This window comes from Myotis brandtii, unplaced genomic scaffold (assembly GCF_000412655.1).
Source record: "Myotis brandtii unplaced genomic scaffold, ASM41265v1 scaffold250, whole genome shotgun sequence".
NCBI lineage: Eukaryota > Metazoa > Chordata > Mammalia > Chiroptera > Vespertilionidae > Myotis > Myotis brandtii.
Genome location: NW_005359478.1, coordinates 1651188 through 1672350, shown reverse-complemented (window position 1 = coordinate 1672350; position 21163 = coordinate 1651188). Strand labels below are relative to the sequence as shown.

General features: G+C 54.4%; 1 protein-coding gene across 4 annotated transcripts in view; it reads left to right on the top strand.

The window, feature by feature from the left end:
- KCNN3 (potassium channel, calcium activated intermediate/small conductance subfamily N alpha, member 3) overlaps positions 1 to 21163 on the top strand; it is a 144054-nt gene that overhangs the window by 95625 nt on the left and 27266 nt on the right. For all 4 annotated transcript variants that reach the window (XM_014540792.1, XM_014540791.1, XM_014540790.1 and 1 more), the window contains one exon: positions 18822 to 18963. In XM_014540792.1, the coding sequence (XP_014396278.1) occupies positions 18822 to 18963 (142 nt within the window). The remainder of the gene's footprint in view (positions 1 to 18821; positions 18964 to 21163) is intronic.

Sequence of the window (21163 nt, the reverse complement as noted above, 5' to 3'; positions counted from 1 at the left end):
AGGGGTGTCATTTCTCTGCCTTAGTTTTCCTGCTGCTGAAAGCAGTGGTTATCAGCCCTTGCAGATCTTCAGCAGGGCCTGCCTGAGCACCGGGTATTGAGGTGGCCTCCCCAGCTCCCCAGGACCCGTCTCCGGCTGGTCCCTCCCCATCACCTTCTGTGCCACCAGCATCTGCTTCCTTCAGCTGGGCATCCTCTGCCATTTCCCTTCGTCACGCCTGCCCCAGAGAATGCATCCACACCACACCGCAGCCGAAATGTTGAGCCAGGCCTCTTCCCTGGGGTGTAGTGCTCAGTTATGAATAGCTTGCTAAATAATAATAGCGTTATTAATAGTTATTAAGCCCTACTGTTTGCCAGCCAATATTGTTAGGAATTAAATACGCGTCCGAGAGTAAACTACAGGTTTGTTTTTTCCTCGTGGGGCTTAGAGTCTACCCGGGAAGACCGTTAAGTCAAGAAACAAATGAATGTGTAATTTCAAACCTGTGAAGGAGTTCAAAAACATGGTTGCAAACGAGTTTTTTTAAAAAGTCTGGGGTTGGAAAGGGGTCCTACGCTCCTGGGACCTGCTTGGAAGGTCTATCTAGAGAGGCTATGTTTTGGCTGAGACTCGAAGGATAAGACGAACTGAGCCTTTCACAGACAGAGAGGGAAGGCTTTCCGGGAAGAGGAGGCGGCGCGTCCAGAGGCCCCGCGCTGATGAAGAGCCTGGTGTGGACTCACTAGAGGAGGGTACGATGGACGGCATGTGAGGGCAGCAGGTAGAGGACAGAGGGGTACCACCTGCTGTCTTTGTGGAGAAGCAGTTGGAAGTGAGTCAGAAAGCGACGAGGAGGATGAGTCAGGAGGCCATTGCTACAGAGGCAAGAGGCAAAGGTGACTTAGGAGACGGGTGGTGGCCGTGTAGATTCTCAGACGCAGCCTACGTGCCAGGCTGAGCTGTGTAGGCACGTTCTCGTGCACGGAATACCCCATGCACCAAGTCTATGTTCATCCTCATCATGCGGCCCCTAATTTCTCTCTGCTTCTCTGTTTTTGTCTTCTTTTTCTCAGGAATTTTATCAGTTAGTATTTGGGGTTTTTTTTGGCTGCAAGTGACAGGAAACCCAGAATAGCAGTAGCTTAAACAAAACAAGTTTCTTTGTTACGCAAACAAAGACTGGAATAGGGTCCGTCCAAAGCAGGTATGGAGCTCCACAGCCTCAGGGGCCCAGGTCCCTTCACCCTCGTTGCCCTGTGGCCTGGGCACATGGCTTCTCCTTCATAGTTCAGTGAGGCTGCTGGAGCTCCAGCCATTCCATCTACCTTCTAGCCGGAAGGAAGGCGGACGGGACAAAATACGATGTGCTCTTTTTCTTTAAAGACATTTCCTGAGAGTAACAGACGTTGTTTCCGTTTACATTCATTGGGCATTCACATGCTTGGAAAAAATGTAGTCTTTATTGTTGGTAACCATTGCTCACTCCTGGGTTCTTTTATCAATGAAGAAGGGGACAAGGACTATGGGGCCGTAACTGTCTCTTAGGCCCAAAACCACCCACCGTTCTTGTACCCATACCCAACCCCATTCAGCCTTCTATTCGGGCATCCAGTCCCGTGGTTCTTATTCTATAATGTCTCCAAAGTCATCTCTTCCTGCTCCCTCAGGAATATAGATTCCTGTCATCTTACATCAGGGCTACAGAAGTCACTTCTCTGGCTTCAAATTATGCCACCACTACATGTGTTCTAGCACCTTAAAAACCTCCTAGCTCGATGGACCAGCCACGTGACCGTGGGCAAGTCACTTACGTGCCACTAAGTGAGACAAATGGCCGTGACTGTAGCTGGTCCTTGACAAACACTGGATTGTTTCCTTTCCTGGCCTCGCTCTTTTGACCTGCAAGTTGGCGAGAAAGCCTGTCTTATGTGCTTCCTGGGTGGGCAATGGAATTCGGACAAGAGAAGGCATGAAAAGCCAGGGAAACCATTGAATACAACACTATGCTCCTCTGTTTCTCCCAACGGCCCTGGGCGTGACCGGGCAGAACACAGTCCAGATTCCACATTTTGTGAATGAGGACATGGCGGCTCAACAAGGCTCAGGGATTGGCCCCGTCCCCTGACTTGCAGGGCAGTGCAGGCCTGGGATCCCAGGACCCTAACTGCCTGCCATAGGACTCTTGGGGTATTTGTTAAATTGGGGAGTTGTCTTATGTAATGGTGTAGGGGTCAAAGGAGAAAGCATAATGCGCAAAAAAAAAAGTTTTTCTTTTATTTTGGGCTACGATGTCATTTTATAATTTGTTTGAGGGTATGCTATCTGGTACCTAGACAGAAATTGTGATTGGTGGTACAGAAAACCAGTCATTTTTAAAATTGATTTGGGTTTAGAAAGAAAGGGAGAGAGAGAGAGAGAGAGTGAGAGAGGAACATTGATGTGAGAGAGAAACATCAATCAGTTGCCTCTCACACATGCCCTGACCAGGGATTGAACCTGTGACCCTCTAGTGCAGTGGTTCTCAACCTTCTGGCCCTTTAAATACAGTCCCTCATGTGGTGACTCAACCATAAAATTATTTTCATTGCTACTTCATAACTGTAACGTTGCTACTGTTATGAATCGTAATGTAAATATCTGATATGCAGGATGGTCTTAGGTTGCAGCCCACATAAACTTAAACCTCGTTTATTTGGCCCGTGTTAGCCTTTGAGTTTGACATGCTTGCTCTAGTGCATGGATGACGCCCAACCAACTGAGCCACACTGGCCAGGGCGAAAACCAGGAATTTTAAATTGGGAGCCACTTTCCATTAGTGCAACGGTTCTCAACCTGTAGGTCACGACCCCTTTGGGGGTGGAACGACCCTTTCACAGGGGCCGCCTAAATACATCCTGCATATCAGATATTTACATGACGATTCATAACAGTAGCAACATTACAGTTATGAAGTATGCTTTAATTATGTTCAATTTGTAACAATGAAAATACATCCTGCATATCAGATATTTACATGATGATTCATAACAGTAGCAAAATTACAGTTATGAAGTAGCAACGAAAATAATTTTATGGTTGGGGGGGTCACCACAACATGAGGAACTGTATTAAAGGGTCGCGGCATGAGGAAGGTTGAGAACCACTGCGCTAGTGGATGCAGGGAGAAACGGCCCATTTCCTTGGATGCCGCGTCAGTTTTACGGGGAGGGGCAGGGTTAGAGACTGGCTAGACCTTTTCTGAGAAAGTATATGTCAAAATTAATAAAGTAAACAACTATATTTTCCTACTTGCAGAGTTAAGTAAATGTGGATACAGTTAATTGGGCAATCGCTTTATAATTACTTTGTCAAGTTTAACATATGAAATTGCTCCCACTTAGTTACCAGCATTCTTCATTTGTTTTGTTCTTATTTATCATTGAAACTTTGCCTTTTACTTAGGGGATAAATGCATCTTGAGGCTTTTCATTATTTCAGAAATTAGACCGCGCTCTCCTGAAGGTTGCCAGACTGTCACTGCGGCCAAATGAGGCAAAGCCTGCGGGCTGGGGAGACGCTGAGCCAGGGTCTGGAAGGATGACCTCCAGCCTGAGGAGGAGCCGTCACTTACTAAGCGCATCCCAGTGCTCCTTGCACCCATCATCCCACTTCACCCTTCCAATAAGCCTTGGCAGTATTACCGCCATTTCACGGATGGAAAAACTGACGCCAAGGGCAGTGGGGTAACTCGCTCACCTTCGTGTGAGGTTGCTGGTGGCTTGCTGGTCCCCAGCAGATGGTAGGTCTGTAAGAGGCCGTCTTCTAGAGTTCCCAGCACTTGTAGGAGGTTAGTGATGATTTTTTAATAAATAGGGAAAACTATCTTCCAGGTCACAGCTTTACAATCTACGCAGCTTGTCCTCTGGGGCCCAGCTCTCTGCGACATGGACACAGCAGGGGTCATTTTCCTGTTTTAGAAGTTAGGGAATGGGGGTAAGTGAGGCAGAACCTCACTGCTGGCCCAGGGCTCCTGTCCGGGGAAGGAGAGTCCTCTACCAGCGTCGCTCCCCTGCTGTCCCCAAACCTTCCTCCGAGGTCGTCCCCTTGGCAGCCGGGGTGTCCTCCAGCCTGCACACCCCCAAGGCTGGCTCTGATTCTCTTCGCCCCACTCAGCGCTTGCAAATTCCAGAGCCCAAGTTCGCTTAAGCCAGCGGTTCTCAACCTGTGGGTCGCGACCCCTTTGGGGGTCGAACAACCCTTTCACAGGGGTCGCCTAAGACCATCGGAAAACACGTATATAATTACATATTGTTCTTGTGATTAATTGCTATGCTTTAATGATGTTCAATTCGTAACAATGAATTTGGGGGTCACCACAACATGAGGAACTGTATGAAAGGGTCGCGGCATTAGGAAGGTTGAGAACCACTGGCTTACGCTAACACGCGAATGAATGACCCTGCATTTGGGCGAGGGAAGGATGAAGGTGGCAGCGGTGATCTTTGTTTCAGGGAATAATTGTGTTTCTTGGAAAGTCTGTGGAGAACCGTGCCATTGCTTGAGGGTGTTTTTAATAAAACCATTCATCAGATAAAAGTAGCAGCCCAGAGACAAGTGCTTAGCGAGGGGAACCGACATCATCATTGTCATATCCATCACCTTCCTTATCTACAGCTCCACTCTCATCTGGACAGATTTGACCGAAAAACAAATAAGAGGCCTTTTGAGGACTTGACACCTGAGGGCTTTCCTCCATGGCGCCTTCTCTGCCTCCCTCCTGTCAGCGAGTCAGTTTTTCTCCCCATCTGTTTGCTTTTTGGCACTTTCTGCAACTGTCTGGGCTCTTTCATGCTGCTTCCCAGCGTCTTCCCTCCCGAGGCTTCTCCTTTGTTCTGGCAGCCTCCTCTCATCTGCTGGTTTCAGGCCTATGAAGTGTCAGAGGTGGGTTGCCGTTTGCAGGCAGCATTTTGTTGCCTGGCAACGTGTAACAAGTGTCTTCTGTGATGGCTGCTTCCTGTAAAACAGAGCCAGGGCTGGGACCCTGGGATGCAGGAGCCTCCAGAGGCTTCTCTGGGGCAGTGTGTCTGTGTGTGTGTGGGGGGGGGGGGGGGGGGGGTCACAAACCGGCAGACACATTGGCTTGCATGTGACGGAATAGCTGTGCTCACTGCTGTATCATGGCGGAGGCTCCAGCTCACCCTCTCCTGTGCTGATGCAGGAATTACAGGTGTTCTGTGATCAGAAGTCTTGGTTAGGTTCTGTGTAACTTGGTGGTCACCTGCTGTGGCTCCCCAAGGTGTGCTGGCCCCGAGTGACAGCTGCTAGGGGGTTCCCACCTGAGCCTAAGAACACTTCATCTTCCTCCCGGTGGGGTGCCGAAGGCCTGCAGTCTGTGAAGCCGCCTGGGAGGAGTGGGGAGGTGGAGGCAGGAGGCAGGTCGTAGAGCGTGAGCAGAGAGCACCGACCTTAGCACTGGAAGGGGCTCTAGGGCTAATGGAACCAAATCCTCACATTTTACAGATGAGGAAACCACGGCCCAGAGAAGGGGAGCGACTTGTCCAGAGTCACACAGCACGTGGAGAGTCTGGGCTCCCAGTTGAGGGTCTTTCCCCCGGGGCCACCATCCCGGCCGGGCTGAGGTGCCTGGTGCTCGCGGGGTATGAAGAGGCCGCACAGGGTGAGGACAGTGAACTTGGGCCCAGTGAGCTCCTCCCGGCCCCCGGTCAGCTAGAGGCAGCCCGGGACTCAGTGACTCCGAGACAAAGCGACCCAACAGGCAAAGCGCCTCCTGCCCAGGCCTTTGACCTGTGTCCGTGCTGTTCTCTCCCTCCCCAGAGAGGCCCGGAGGTGGCGGGGAGTCCCGGCCTCTGGGCTAATGCTCCCTGGGAGAACCCCATTCGCACAGGGCAAGGCTCCTGGAAATCGTGGTCTTTCCATCGAGGCCCCTGAGAGTCTCGGGATGGGGGCTGCCGCTCCCCCCCTGCCTGCTCTCCGTCCTGGGTGGGCAACGGGGAAGGACAAGCGCTGGAGAGTCACAGCCCTCAGAGCGGGCGGGGCCGGAAGCTGCTGTGGCCCAGAGCTCTGAGGGGACTTCCCGCCATCCCCTGCAGGCCCTGCAGACAAGAAGAGCTCTCCAGATGGGTCAGCTCTTCTTTGTCTTGCTCCTTCTTTTCCTCCAGCAAGAATCTCTCAGTTCAAGAGGCAGAAAAACAGTGATGCTGATGCTGGGGGCGGTCTGGCCCCAGCTGCACCCCTTCCTTCCGCCCTGGGCTGTGGAGATGAGCAGGGAGGGGTGCGGAGGCCCCCCAGCCTGAGCCCCATCACGGCCTTTCCTTCCAGCTGCTGCTCCGAGACCTCGGGGCGTGCCCGCCTGCTCTGGAGGCTCGGAAGTTCCTTCCGCGCGAAGCCCCCTGGGGCGGAAAGCTGGGTGCTTGCTGGCTGGCTCCATTCTTTTCCCCGCCTAGTACTGAGCTTCAGAATTGGCATGATTTCTGATGTGTCCCAGGACTTTCCAGTTGATCCTATAAGGTCTGGGTGGGTTGGCTGTGTGAGCGGTGGGCCTGGACCAGTCCCTGAGACTCTGCCTGCCCCAGACTGTCACCCTTCACATGGCCAAAGGCCACCCCACAAGTCCAGGGAAGTGTGCCGCCTGGACGCCCAGGCCCGCGGACAGGTTAGAGGTTAGAGGCAAGCGCACTCCACGTGCAGGCTGCTCGTGGCCAGGGAGCATCCAGCAGTGCCCCCCGGAGCCCTGCAGCCCTGTCCCCAGATCCGGTGGTCGCCTCGGCTGAGTCGAAATTCCTCCCACTCACCCTGAGCCCGGACTCCTCTTGGTCCCCCTCTTCTCAGGGGCTGGGGAAGCCATCCCACCAGAGCTCCCACATCCTGCCCTGGAAGCCCCTCCCCAGGGAACTTTTCCCAACCTCTTTCTCTTTGTTCTTGGTCACAGGACGGCCCCACCCACCTCCCACACTAACGCTGCCCGCTGCCCGCTGCCCTGGTGGGACTGGAGCTCTGTGCCCGCTTCAGCATCTGCTCACCCGGGAGCTGCCTGCCTTTAATTCCCTCCAGAAAGCAGGGCTGAGAGGAGGAAAACACTCGCCCTTCCCTCCAGGCGCAGCCAGGACCACCGCTCTGCAGCACTGCCCTCCAGGGGGCGCCATTCACACGGAAGTCTCGGTGAAGGGCACTCCTGGAGTTGCACTGCGCACAATCACCGAGCTGCTCAGGGCAGCCCTGGCTCTGGCTGACTCCCTGTGAGGCTGGCTCGCTGCAGTACAGGCCCGGGATCAGATACAGACCCGGGATCGGATACAGATCCAGGATCAGATGCAGATCAGAGGAAGGGAGGCGCCCCAGCCGTCTCTCCACTCAGTCTTGCTGAGCCAGCACCTCCTCAACGGTGTCCTAGGGTCAAAGACGGGGAAGTGCAATCAGCCGAGCCCAAGCCCGCAGGCACACGGGCTCTCTCCCAGGGTGGATGTTTCATTTTGTGCAAGTTCCCTAATCTGGCGGAGCCTGTGTTTCCCGCTCAAGAAAACGGGAAAGGACATTCCTATCTTGTTGTTGCGAGGATGAAATGAGGTCATGCGCAGCAGGCGTGGTCCACGTCGCACCTGGCTGCTGCTTGACACATGGCGATGGTTGTTAGCTCTTAAAACAGGGCCGAACGCCCAGTCCTACCTGCCTCCCAGAAACAGTCCCAGAAAGAAAACGAGATGAGAAAGAGATCATCTCTCAGGCCTTTGAGGAAATATTTTGCAAGAATGCCAACCAGTTATTCTTGTCTCCGTATCCGGAAAACTAAGAACGGTGATGCTCTGTGGCTTCCGCGTCACGCTCTGTGGCTGATGATGGATGTTGGGAAAGCCTCGCTCGGGAGGGAAAAGCTCAGGGGCAGGCAGGCTGAGGCCCGTCAGGTGGAGCTGAATGAAAATCAGAGACAGCGGCTGTGAGAGAAAGCAGAGGCCCAAAGAGGAGTCCTGAACGCCCTTCCCACCTGCCTCCTTCAGCGCCTCTGCTGCGCTTCCTCCAAGTGCCTGGCCAGCTGGGCTGGCACCTGTCCTGCAGAAGTGCGAGCCCCGGGAGTAAGCACGTGATCGGTCCTCGTGGTGGGAGGGGACAGAGAGGAGCATGGGGCTCAGGGAGCTCTGCACAGAGCACTTGCTCTAGAACAAGCGCGTCAAACTCGCAGCCCACGGGCCCGCAAGCCGCATGCCTCGTTTGGCCCATGTTAGCCTTTGCGTTCGACATGCTCGATCTAGAAGGCTTGCTGGAGGAGGTGATGTGGGGGCCAGAGGAGACTCGAGGCAGAGGGACCAGCATGAGCAGAGTTCAGCGGTGGGGGAGGAACGGAGTGGGCGAGAGAATCTGCAGTTGTTTGCCGGGGGGCCAGCTACACTCAGAAGGGTAGGCAGGGGCCAGGCCTCGTTCACCAGTTTAAAGAGTTTTGACTTATTCCTCCATCGAGCCAAGAGTTCCCAACCCCATTTATTTATGTGCTTCTTTTAACCCAGTGATGCAGGAGAGTTGGCACTCAGACCCCTGGCTCCTGCTGTGGGTGTGCCACCCCTCCTTGCCACCCAGAAAGCGAATCGGTTCGCAAGAGCGTGAGAGCGATGTAATCGCGGGGCAGCCTTGAAACTGCCCTGACACCAAACAGCGGTCATTCACAAAAGTCCATCTTCCACTGCTGTCCGTCCTGGAGAGAGGGTCTGGATCCCGCAGCGTCTCCACACTGCGGCTGGAGAACCCCTGCCCGCCCCCACCCTAGGCTGTGGGAGCCACTGGCGGGCTTTGAGCGGGGAAGGGTCTTGTGTTTTGGAAAGACTTCCCTGGCTGCAGTGTGGAGGGGGGCTTGAGGGGGACACTGGGATGACCGTGAGACAGGGAGGCCAGGTGGGGACGCTGGTGTAGTGATGCACAGGGGACCGAATGCCGCGTCCACTGGGGCAGGTTAGAAAGAACTAGAGGAGCCCAAATTGACAGGACTGCCCCACGGGGTGTGGGTGATGGTGGAGGACGTTGGAGGAATTGCCCAGAGTCCTGACATGGCTAGATGGTGGTATTGTCCCCACAGAGGGGTGGGTGCGGAGGGGATCTGGGAAGGGGCAGGTAACGAGCAGGGTTCAGGCTCCGTTGAGCGTAATTGACCTGCTACCCCCAGAGATGTTCCACGCGGGCGGACAGATGCTCGGGTCCGAAGCTCAGAGGGCAGGTCGGGGCTATTCAGAGTCTGGTGGTGACAGTGAAACCACGGGGGAGGCGGGGGGGGGCATGTGATCACCAGAAGAGCAGGGCGCTGTGGTCTGCGGCCCCGGGAGGACGAGGATGTGTGTTCCTACTCCGCGCAGCCCTCCCACTTCACATCCCAGGAAGCTGCCTTCCCGAGGGCTCCCTCTTATGCCGTTGATGGCTGGCCCCTGGGAGGTGCGACATACAAACTTGCTGGCTGAGCAAACCAACCGGAAGCAGCGACCAGGGTCCCCACAGGGGCTGTCAGCCCCTCCGGGTGGGGCTCCCACTGTGGTCCTCACAGGAGGGCAGGAGAGAGGGGCTGAGCCCGGGAAAGGGAAACGGAGAGGAGAGGAGAGGCGAGGGCGGCGTCCAAAGAAGGACGAGAGAGAAGACTGACAGAGAGGTGATGGGGAGGCAAATAGAGGAGGGGAAGAGGGGAAGCGAGGGCACAGGGGTGCAGGCGACAGTGCAGGCCAACGGCGGTGTGTTCTCCCAGCTCCACCCATGGAAGCCCAGTGCTGGGACCAAGAAGCACCTGCTTACCCACTCGCCTCTCCCTCCGTGGTCCCTCTGCCTCCACGGGCATTCCACTTCCCCTGGCCTCCTTCTCCCCTGCTAGTCCCTTCACCCGGAGTGCCTCCGTGGAGCCCCCCCTTTTAGTCCTGGGAGGTGTAAGTAATCCTCAGCGGAGGTGCCTGCTAAGTGCACCCACCCCCCTCCTGGGCACTCATCTCAGCCTTCTTTCCTTTCCTTTCTTTCTTTCTCTTTCTTTTTTTTTCCTTTTGTGTTGCTTGGTGTAGGCCTCCTTCACTGCACTGTAAGGTCCGTGAAGTCTAGCACATAGTAGGGCCTCATGTGTAGTTGTTCACCGAATGATCTCATTTATTAAACCCCAAACAGGTGCTAGGTGCTATGCCCGGTCTTATGTTTGTCACCTCATTTAACCATCAGCACGATCCCATGAGAGGTTTCACACGCTTCGTTTCTACAGAAGGAAAGCCCAGGGCGTGGAGCGGTAACCCCCCGACGGAGGCCACGGGGACAGCGGCTGGCCTGGGACCTGAACCCGCCCCTCCCTCCGCCACGCCACCTCCCGGTCCCGTGGAAGACACGCTTCCCACGGGAACGGTGTTTCTTCCAAACATATTGTTGTTCTCCATGTTCATGCATTTTTATTAATCGTTTCCAAATCAGGAAACATGGAAATATTTTTAATAAGTCGAGAGGAAATATTGCGAAGAGAGAAGCGGACTCAGAGGGACTTGCCAGATGAGCCATCTGGTTCTTAACTTAATAACCATTCAAGGAGGCTGACAGGGCTCTCCTGGCTGAAGAAAGTGGGCTGTGGAAGGAAGGGCAGCTGGCTTCCCTCTAATGGTGTATCCATTTGTGAAGTGGAGACTTTGAACAAAACATCTTAGCTAAACAAGAGAAGAGAAACACACACTTAAAAAAAAAAAAAAAAAAAGCGAAGATTGTGGAAGGAAGGGCAGCTGGCTTCCCTCTAATGGTGTATCCATTTGTGAAGTGGAGACTTTGAACAAAACATCTTAGCTAAACAAGAGAAGAGAAACACACACTTAAAAAAAAAAAAAAAAAAGCTGAGCTGGTGTCTTGTTTAGACTTCGCACCAAGGGCTGTGAGCATTGCGTCCAGATGTGTGACACCAGCCAGATGTTCTGATCTTCTCCATCTGACCATGCACGCACGCCACCGCCTCTGCGAGAAAGGTCGACACCCGCCGTGCTCGCGGGGAGAGAGCAGCCGTGTCTGTCCGGGGCAGTTGTTTTCAGAACTGTCGTGTTTGGTGATGGTGGTTTTCTCCCCTGAGGCCTTGCACCCAGGCTGTTAGCTCTGGGCTGGCTGGATAAGACTAGATTTAGATTGGCCTTGGAAAGAAAGATCCAGGGCTATTGCCCTGAACCACCTGGTAGAAGGAGACGGCCTTGTTTTCCTAAACTCAAAGCCCACACCAAAAAGAGAACGCCAGCCATCGGGATGAAGCGACGAGGAGTGCCTTTCCCCACGCCGACGTCTCGCCATGGGCATGTGGACCAGGGGGCTTGCGGTCAGTCCTGAGTCCTCAAAGCCATTTATTTCACATTCTAAGTCGTGTATACAGGAAATTGTTTTTAGGCAAAGGAAGGATTTTTGTGTGTGTGTCTTGATTAGCCGGAATACGCAGGAGTAGCTCTGAAGTCACCATCGCCGTTTATCCCTCAGCTAACTTTGAATGTCCGTGGAACTCTCTCACACACTTCAATAATGTTTGAAATCCTAAACTAACCTTTAGGATGCCCTTAAGAAATGTCCATTTTCTCCCCGAAGCTGGACTCGCGTACCCTGGTACACTGCGGCCACTGGCTAATTAGGAGTTGGTTCCGTGAAAGGACTGGGCAAAGGGAGAGGTAGGAGTAGGAGGAAAGCCCAGGGCTCCATGGCGATACCCCACCTTAGTCGGGGCACGGGTTTGACTGTGTGGCGCTGGGGGGTGCCTGGAAGGCGAAGACAAAGCTATCCACTTGGCTGAGTTCTGCAGAAGGCCTGGCTTGGTTCCTGAAAACTTCCAACAAACAAACCAGACCCAGAACAAGTGGCTAGAGACATCCCATCACTAAGATTCATGTGAAGAGTTAGGTCGCAGCTACTGTCAAGAAGCCGAGTTCCTCTTCACAGCGAGGACAGACTCCAAGCCCGAGATAGTTGGCAGCCGCTTTGACAAAAGTTTATCTGCCGAAGAGATCTTACCGCGCTTCACTGAGTTACTGAAACAAGCATCACTTTCGCGGGAGGCAGGGAAAGCAACGACAGGCCATATTCATTCCAGACATTCACTGAGCAGCTATTATGTGTTAAGCTCTGAGATGACACTTAAAACAGGTACAAAGAGGACTCTAATAGCCCTGGCTGGGTGGCTCCGTGGGTTGGAGCATCTTAGGGTACAGCAAAAGGTGGCAGGTTTGATTCCTGGTCAGGCCACATACCCAGGTTGGGATTCGGTCCCCGGTCAGGGTGTGTGCAGGAGGCAACCAATCGATGTTTCTCTCTCACATCAGTGTTTCTCTTTCTCGCTCCCTCCCTTCCTCCCTCTAAGATCAATAAAACAAACAGCCAAAAACATTTGCTATCTCACTGTTGCCAAGGGTCAAGAACTCAGGGGCGTCTTGCACGGGGACCTCTGGCTCAAGGTCTCTCCGGAGATGGTAGTCAAGCTGCCACACAGGGCTGCGGTCTCACCGCAAGGCTCAGCGTAAAGGGTTTCCGTGTCCAAGCTCACTCCCGTGGTTGTGGTTGAGGTGTACACACCCATGTGGAAACACTACTCTCCAAAGAAGAACAAGGTCAGGATAAGCATGAAATTAAGGATATTGATGATGGGGGGGGGGGGGGAGGTGGAGGGCTTTGCGTGGAGAGAACACACAAGTAGATTCAACAGGCAGGGTTGGATAGTGAGTGCTTATTTTATTTTCATGCTTCCTAGCTTAATTTCCCAGGACATGTATTTTTGGTTTCTTTCTCTCAGGCTTGATTTCATGTTCGTATTATGGAAGTTATAGGCATGCCTGCACTTTAGAGTCAATTGTCCTTCCCATTTACCCTTCTCCAGAGCTTGACTACAATCTCCTGAGGGACCTGGAGCCAGAGGTCTCTGAGGGCAGGCTGCCCCTGAGTTCCTGGCCCAGAGCAACGGTGAAGTAGCATATTTTGCTAATTGTTTACCTCCATGTCTCTGAATAACGGGCTTGTATTGCTACTTTTTGATGCGTGAGTTTTAGCATTATGTATTCCAGCCGTGGGCAAACTACGGCCCGCGGGCAAAATGAATAAAACTAAAAAAAAAAAAAGACCGTACCCTTTTATGTAATGATGTTTACTTTGAATTTATATTAGTTCACACAAACACTCCATCCATGCTTGCATGCTTTTGTTCCGGCCCTCCGGTCCAGTTTAAGAACCCATTGTGGCCCTCGAGTCAAAAAGTTTGCCCACCCCTGATCTATTCCCTCCCCTCCCGGGAAGATGAGGAATTGGCTTCCTTTCCGCCCCTTGAACTCGTCCTGTCCCCCATTCTCCTTTCATAATTATGTTATGACTTTGGTTAGATCAGTAATCACTGTTTGCATTATTCAGTCAACACTAATTTGACTCTATTCATAGTTGAGCCTTTGTAGTCAAGGATGATAACTCCTCTTTTCCTGCAGAAGTTTTGTTTTATTCTGGTTAGTCATCCTGTTTGTTCGTTTGCTTACTTTTCTATGTGTTGATCCCTAATTTAACTCCAAACTCTGGCGGTTGTCTAACTCTCTTCTCCAGATGTTTAGGCACAACAGGTTTTCTACCCATTTCGTCTTCTTGGAGAAATGTCTCCCCGAGCTTCTGCCTTGCTGCCGTCTGGACTGGTGGCCCTGTGTGCCTGGTGCGTGGCCTTCACCCTGGGCCTCTTCCCTCCGCCTGTCTCCTGTGCCCTCCACCCCGGGGCTTCCTTCTTCGGGGCTTACTCCGTTGTGTGGGTGATGCACACCCTCCCCTGGCTTCCTGAGAAAGGGCACAGAGGAGGCAAATCTTGGAGAGCCTTGCACATCTGAAAGTGTCCTCATGCCACTCTCAGACTTAACTGATCGCTTTGGCTGGTTTGGGATTCCCGCCTCCATGGTTTAGAATTCTTGTTTGGAGATCATTTTTCTTCAGAATTTTGAAGGCTATTCCATGGCCCTCTAGCTTCCAGTATTGCTTTAAAAATTCCAAAGTCACTCAGATTTCTGATTCTTGGTATTTGATATCTCTCTCTCTCTCTCTCTCTCTCTCTCTCTCTCCCCTCCTTCCCTCCCTCCCTCCCTCTCCCTGGAAGCTCCATAGAATCACCTCCTCTCCCTGGTGTTCTGAAATTTCACAATAATGTGTCTTGGTGTGACTCTATTTTCATCCACTTTGCTAGGGATGGTGGGCTCTTGATCTAGAAACTTGTGTCCTTTGTTTATGGGAAATTTAAAAATATTATTTATTTACTTCTTTCCTTCTTCATTCTCTGTCTCCTTTTCCTCCTCCTTTTTGTCCGGTTCTCTCTTTCTGAAGCCACTAATATTTGAGTTGGTAGACTAATTTTCTATTTTCTCTCCTATTTTCATTTCTGTCTCTTTCTGTCTTTTGGGAGCCTTCCTCAATTTATCCTCCAGCCCTTCAGGGAGAATTTTCGGTATAGCATGCCAGGCTTGTCTCACGGGTCCCATATCGTGTTTTATCTCTCTTACGATGTTAATTATAGGGTTTTTTCAAGAGTTCTCTGCGGATGATCTGCATTTGATCCAGAGATCTGTTTCTTTGTTTAATTGACTGATTTGGCCTGTGTCTTGTATGCTAGAGACCTTACTCAGCTGTTTGGGGATTCCTGGGTCTCTGCTGATTTTTAAAAGCAGGGAACTCACACAGTTAGTTGTAGAGGGATTTGAGAAGGGGCAAAAGCAGCATGTGTGTTTAATCCGTCATATTTATGCCACCATACATTTATTTTATAATATTAAAAAGTGAAAAACCATCGTCTACACCCTAATGATAAATGAATAAGCATAATAACCAACCCCCCTCCCAAAAAATTAAAACTACGCCTTTTCCTTCTTAGCCCTTAATGAAAAACAAGAAACTATTTTCTCCAAAAATTCTCAATTGTAAAAAAATAGCATGAAATTCGTATGTGAATTTGTGACAAGGGTAAACCACTCTAAAATTGTGAATAGGTTTGGATATAATTTCTACCTCCTCCCCACTCCCACAGTATGAATCACCAGGCCTGCTTTCTCACTCATCACTTCCTGCTTGGTGAGTTCCATGTGTGTCTTACCTCTATGACAATGCCCCACGTCACGGGAGTGTAGGGTGTGTGTCCGATTCATCTCGGCATCTACTAGAGCAGCGGTCGCCAATCTTTTAGACCTCATGGACCACCAGTGGTCCGCGGACCAGCAGTTGGCGACCACTGCTCTAGAGCCCCCTCCCGAGGACAGATTGGTGAAGTGTTACATTGAATGAGTGACATCCTCAGGATCTACTTCTCTCCTCGGCACAGATAGTGAGCACCAGTCGGATTTTATATGGTGAACGAAAAAGAAACCCAAAAGGACATAAAGGGAACTGAGAGAAAAATGAAGCAGTAAATCAAACATCAACCTTAGAAAGAGACAGATGACTTGCTGCCGCATGCTTCATTCCACTTTGAGCTCTGCTGACATTTAGCGCACTTCCTCTGGGCTGGCCACTGTGGAGTATTTTCCTTAATCCTCCCATCAGCAGATAAGGAAACCGGTCTCAGAAAGGTTAAGTCCCTTGCCCACAGCCATGGAATTACTTAAGGTGGAGCTGGGGCTTGAAGCCAGGTGAGCCGAGCCCTAGACCAGCTGCTCACCTCCTCCCCACCCACCATCCCCACCTCCCATTCTGACCCAAGACTTCTCCCAAGAAATGCATTTGATGAACTGATGCCCGACTCTGACTCTGCAACATGTGTTTGCGTGCGGCTGGCTTGTGGCAGGGAGCTGTCTTTAAGTCTCCCCGCTTCTGGGCCCCCACACTGGGCTGTCACTGAGTCTGGTGGTCTCCCAGGCTCCAAAGTCCACCCCTCCAGGGAGGGATGTCCCCTCACACCTCAGCACAGGCCCTGCAAGCCAGGGTCAGCCACCATCCCTCCCAGCCCAGAGCATGCTGGGAGTGGAGGGGACTGTGGTGGCCTGAGGGCCTGGCAGAGCCCTGGGCTGTGGGGAATGGGATGAGCAGGGCAGCTGCCCCTCCCAAACCACGTCAGAGCTGGGATGGGGCTGGCACCTTAAGTCAGGGGAAGGGCGCACTCCATCTTGGGGATCAGAGTCAGGTACCGCCAGCCAGCGTGGATCAGTGGTTGAGCATCAGACCTATGAACCAGGAGGTCACAGTTCGATGCCTGGTCAGGGCACATGCCCCAGTTGCGGGCTCAATCCCCAGTGTGGGGCCTGCAGGAGGCAGCCAATCAATGACTCTCTCTCATCATTGATGCTTGTATCTCTCTCTCCCTCTCTATTCCTCTCTGAAATCAATAAAAATATATCACACTGTCTACATTGCTCCAGTGTGACCAGATGAGTAGGGACAGGCCCCATCCCGGGGAAATGAGGCAGCTGGCAGGAGCAGCAGCAGGGTGCCCTCAGGGTCGCCGTAGAACCTCGTGGGCAGTGAGTGGAGCAGGTGGGAGAGGGCAGGTAAGGGGTGTCACCAGTGAGCTTTGGGGAGGGGATGTCTGCTCTTCAGAGGTCGCTGGGGTTCCAGGCTTGCATGCCCTGTGAGGACAGCCCTGGAAAGGCTAATGCCACCGCTCTCTGGGGCCGGGGCTGGACTCAAGTTAGGGCTGAACCGCCCACTGATGCTCTCACTGGGGGGCGAGGAAGGCTGCACCTGCTTTGCCCTGGCTACCCCACCTCTGTGTCCCACCTTTTTAAACATCCTGCTCACCACCCGCAGACCGCTCTCCCCAGCAGGCCATGTCATTTGGTCACTCATCTGCTCAGGAACCAAATCTCTAAGACAAAATCCAAACCTCTCAGCCTGGAATTCAAGGCCTTCCAAATGCGGACCCTGGTCTCCAAAGCCACCTCATCGCCTGCAACGGGCACCCAGGTGCTCTCTTCTTGCTAAAACCTCCTCACCATCCCCCAGGGCGCACAGCAGCTGCTTCCGCCTCTCTCCTGCTGGGGGGAGAGGGGCAAAGAGCAGGGGCTTCGCTTTGGTCACTTCCTGTGTGTCCTCGGGCAAGTCACCCAGTGTTTCTGTGCTCCCAGTTACTTACCCGTGAAAATACACAGGCCCCGCCGGTGTGGCTCGGTGGATGAGCATCGACCTGTGAGCCAGGAGGTCACGTTGGAGTCCCAGTCAGGTCACATGCCCGGGTTGCAGGCTCAATCCCCAGTAGGGGGCGTGCAGGAGGCAGCTAGTCGATGATTCTCTCTCATCACTGATGTTTCCCTCCCTCTCCCTTCCTCTCTCTGAAATCAGTAAAAACCTATTTTTAGGAAATATTTTACAGGATGTGGTGAGAATTGGAGTGTTTGTATACCAAGTGCCAGTCGCATGGTAGGCTGTGCCGCCTGACTCCCACTAGGGCAGGAGGAGTTGATAAATGGTGTCGGTCACTCTGTCCCTTTGGGTCCCCGGCTCACGTGCCCACCATCTTCCTTCTGACCAGCAGAGCTCGGCCTCCTCCCGGCCACCTGCAGATGCACCCGGACCCGAAGCCTGCCCTGCGCACCCGACCTGGGGGAGAGGGAGGAAAAGCAACATTTGCCGATGACCCACCTGGCCCCAGGCCCTGCGGGGGCAGGGAGAACACGGGCCATAGTAGCTCACACTCTCTGGAGGCCTCCCTTCGCCGCCGGACCCCATCCCGTGCATTGACCCATGTGTGCGCCTTAGTAACTCCGTCTGCGGATCCGAGTTCCTGAGTGGCTTTCCACTCCATCCACCCGGGTTGGTGTGGACTCCCATCCGGTGGCCACCCAGAAACTGGTGGGGAAATTTTATCGAGGAGCGATGTCCCTGCAGGACAAAATGCAGGGCCCCTGTGTGTCATTCAGGCGGATCCTGTTGGAGAACATTTTGCGAAAGGACCCACGTCTGCCTGCCCTGGCGCCCCTGGTGCAGCCAGCCCCGCACTCCAGTCAGCCCCTGGGCTTTCCGAAGGCCCTCTGTCCGCCTGGAACCCTCCCTGGCCTGCCGGGACGGAAGCCTCTGACTAACCCTCCTGCGTTTGGGACCGAGGTCACTGGCCTTTCCCTCCCGTCTCCAGGGGCCTCGTCTACTCACATAGGACCTTCCTGCAAATGTCTGCATTTTCCACAGGCCCCTCCCCTGGGCTGAGAGCCCTGAGGCAGAGGGCGGGTCCTGTGGACTCTGTATTTCAGCACTTGGCACAGAGCCGGACAGCAGGGGGCCTTGGAGTTTGGGGTGGAGGGAGGGAGGGAGGGAGGAAAAGGATGGGTGGACAGGGCACTGGGCAGAGGGGATGGTGCGACATGTTTCCAGTTGGCTCCTTCCGGGCGGGGCAGCCATGAGGCCCCGGAGGTATAGACACCCCTCGGAGAGAGCCCAGCACCCCGGGAAACAGCTCTTGAGAACCCACCAGGGCCCCCCTCCAGGCGCCGGGAGGTGCCAGTCTTGGGGATCCATCAACCTTCAGGAAATTGCTAAATATGTTTGACGATTTTTTTTTTTAACATTTTTCCTGTTCAGGAGCCTGTGCTTTCAAATTAATCACATCCACATGCATTTAGACTGTCGGTTGAAAGGGGAAAATCTAAATTTTATTACCTCATGATTTCATCCAAAGCTATTTTACCAGCACCCAAGGGACGCCGACAATCTGGTGCGAGCCGTGGCCCCGCATTTACCTCTGGGACAAGCATGTGGGGGCGGGGGGAGCGGGAGCTGCCGGCAGGACCCGGGTGGGCAGAGTCCTGGCACCTTCAGTCGCCTAAAGAGATCTCCCTGGCGCCATCGCTGCTGCTCCCGCCTCAGCAAAGGGTCTCCGTCCCCGCCAGGATCTGCCCGCAGCCCGTGCTCTCGGACGTGGCGGTTCCTTCCACTAACTCCTGTCTTCCCCTTGGCAGGTACCATGACCAGCAGGACGTAACTAGTAACTTTCTGGGTGCCATGTGGCTCATCTCCATCACATTCCTTTCCATTGGTTATGGGGACATGGTGCCCCACACATACTGTGGCAAAGGTGTGTGTCTTCTCACCGGCATCATGGTGAGTACCTGCCTCTGCCCGTCCCCCTCCCCCACCCTCCGAACGAACGAGAGATCTTCTTCGGGGCAAGAGGGGCCTTTCTGTCAGGGTGTGGGGCCGGCTGCTCGCGCACAGACCAGCGTGCACCTCTGTGCACACACAGAGGCAGATGTGAAATCCGCAATGGTTTCTCACGCTGGTGTTTCCTTTTCCAAGGTAGGGATAGGTCCTGGTTCCTGACAGTTGATGGTCTCTTCACAGTCCCCCCCTTCCATCCCCCCCAAAAACGGCCGGGTGAAGCTGACCATGGGGCTGACCCCCTTCCTACCCTCCACCGCCGCCGGACGGCCCAGCGTGCTCCCCGCAGTGAGCACCAAGCCTTGCAGCTAATTGTCCTTCCCGCCCCCTGGGCCCCGCAGACCTTGCGTGACATCTGCTAAGCGTAGCTGAGCTCGCAGAGGCAGGGACGGGGACAGCCCTGAGAGGCCACACGAGGCGAGGCCGCTATTGGACTGGGCGGCCACCGGGTGGGAGAAGCCCTCGACTTCTCCAGACTTTGGTTTCCACATCTGCCTGTTGGGGCGCTGGGCTCCCCGTGCCAGGTCTCTCCCAGCTCCGGCATCAGTGAGACTGTGACTCCGTCCCCATCCCCCTGCAGGTGCCCAGCAGCTGGGCTGCACCCATCGCCCCGCCACCCCCACCCAACACACACCCTTGCCCATCACGGGGCCCTCGAAGCACCGTGTGTGGGAGGCCCTGGAGGGGGCGTCAGGATCAGAGTCTGAATCCCCATGGTTGTCCTCCCTGGGGACTCCGGGGAGGGCACTCGGCCTGCTGGACCCCGGCATTCCCCAGTGCAGAGCGAGGACGGAAGGCCCGCCCTGCCCTCCCCAGGGATGGCGATGCTCTGTGCAAACCTGCTCTGTCAGCGTGGGGCGCTGCACAGGCCGGTGGGGTCACCTCTACCCCGCCTTCCCGGGCCGGGGGATGAGGCTCCTCGGCCTTGTTGAGCTTTAGGTCCAGGCCAGGCGGCCGCTGCTCTTGGGCCTCCTTCCTAGAATCCTAGACACAGGCTCCAGAGGAGAAAGCACCCGTCAGCCGGGCATCGTGGGGGTGCGGTGGGGGGTGAGGGTGGACAGGATGCCGGTGGCTGTCCTAGGCCTCGTGGTGGCTTCCCCTGGGGAGCCTTCCCTGCAGCCCCATTATTCGCCCGGGGAAAGCCTTCCTTCCAGGGCCCCTCAGGTTCCATTCATTCTCCCAGGAGGAAAGACGACCCACCTTCGGAAATGAAAAGGGCTTTCTTTCTGCAGTGGGAAGGGATTAACTCCTCACCAGAGGGGGGGGCTGCCCACTGCCACCCACCGCAGCCTGGGGGCCTCCTGGGGCTGATCACATGTCAAGGCGGCGGAGCTCAGAGAGGCCTGGGCAGGGGCCCTGTGAGCAGGAGGGCCCGGGGCTGGCATGTCACCACTGGGCACAGCCCCTCCCTTTCCCACGGAAATCCAGGCCAGGTGCGCACCAGCAGGCAGGCAGGTCTAGCACAGGGTTGGCTAAATGCTGGGTGAGAGTGAGGCCTTGGAACGAACCCCTCCCATTGGTTAGTGGGAGTCTGCCTGGCCCCGCGCCAGCTGTCACCAGGAAACCGGGGAGCGATCTGTTCTCTCAGAAAGGACTGGAGGCCAGTGCTTGCCTGTCTTTGAGCCCCTCCTGGGCTGTGGGCTTCGTGCCTCGGAACCAGGGCGCACGGAGCAAGCAGGCAGGCGGAGGGGTGGGTGGCCCGAGGTGGATGGACCTGCTGGGAGCCTCTGTTATTTTTAAATACCAGCCATTCTCCCTCTCAGCAAGGAGCTGCGCCCCATCCAAGAAGCGGCCCCCTCGCCATTTCCCTGATTCCTTCCCTCTAGCAGGCACCTCCCGGCTTCCACTCTGACACAGCTGAGTGGCAGGCGGGCCCTGGGCCCCTCCCGGCCTCTCCTGAGAGGGTGGCCTTCGGCACCCGTGTTGGCTCCAGTTCCGCAGCAGCCCCCTGGAAGGGAGCGTGTGCTCCTGGCGGAGAGAGTTGTGGTCCAAGTGGGAAGAACAAACGGACGAGAAGGCACCGATAGCACCTCCCATTTTAAAAACACAACACAGCTTCCATCTTCTCCTTTTGCATGAGCCCTGATGCACCAACCTGTACCTCTCTCTACACAGGAGTTGGGGGGGGGGGGGGCTCCCTTCC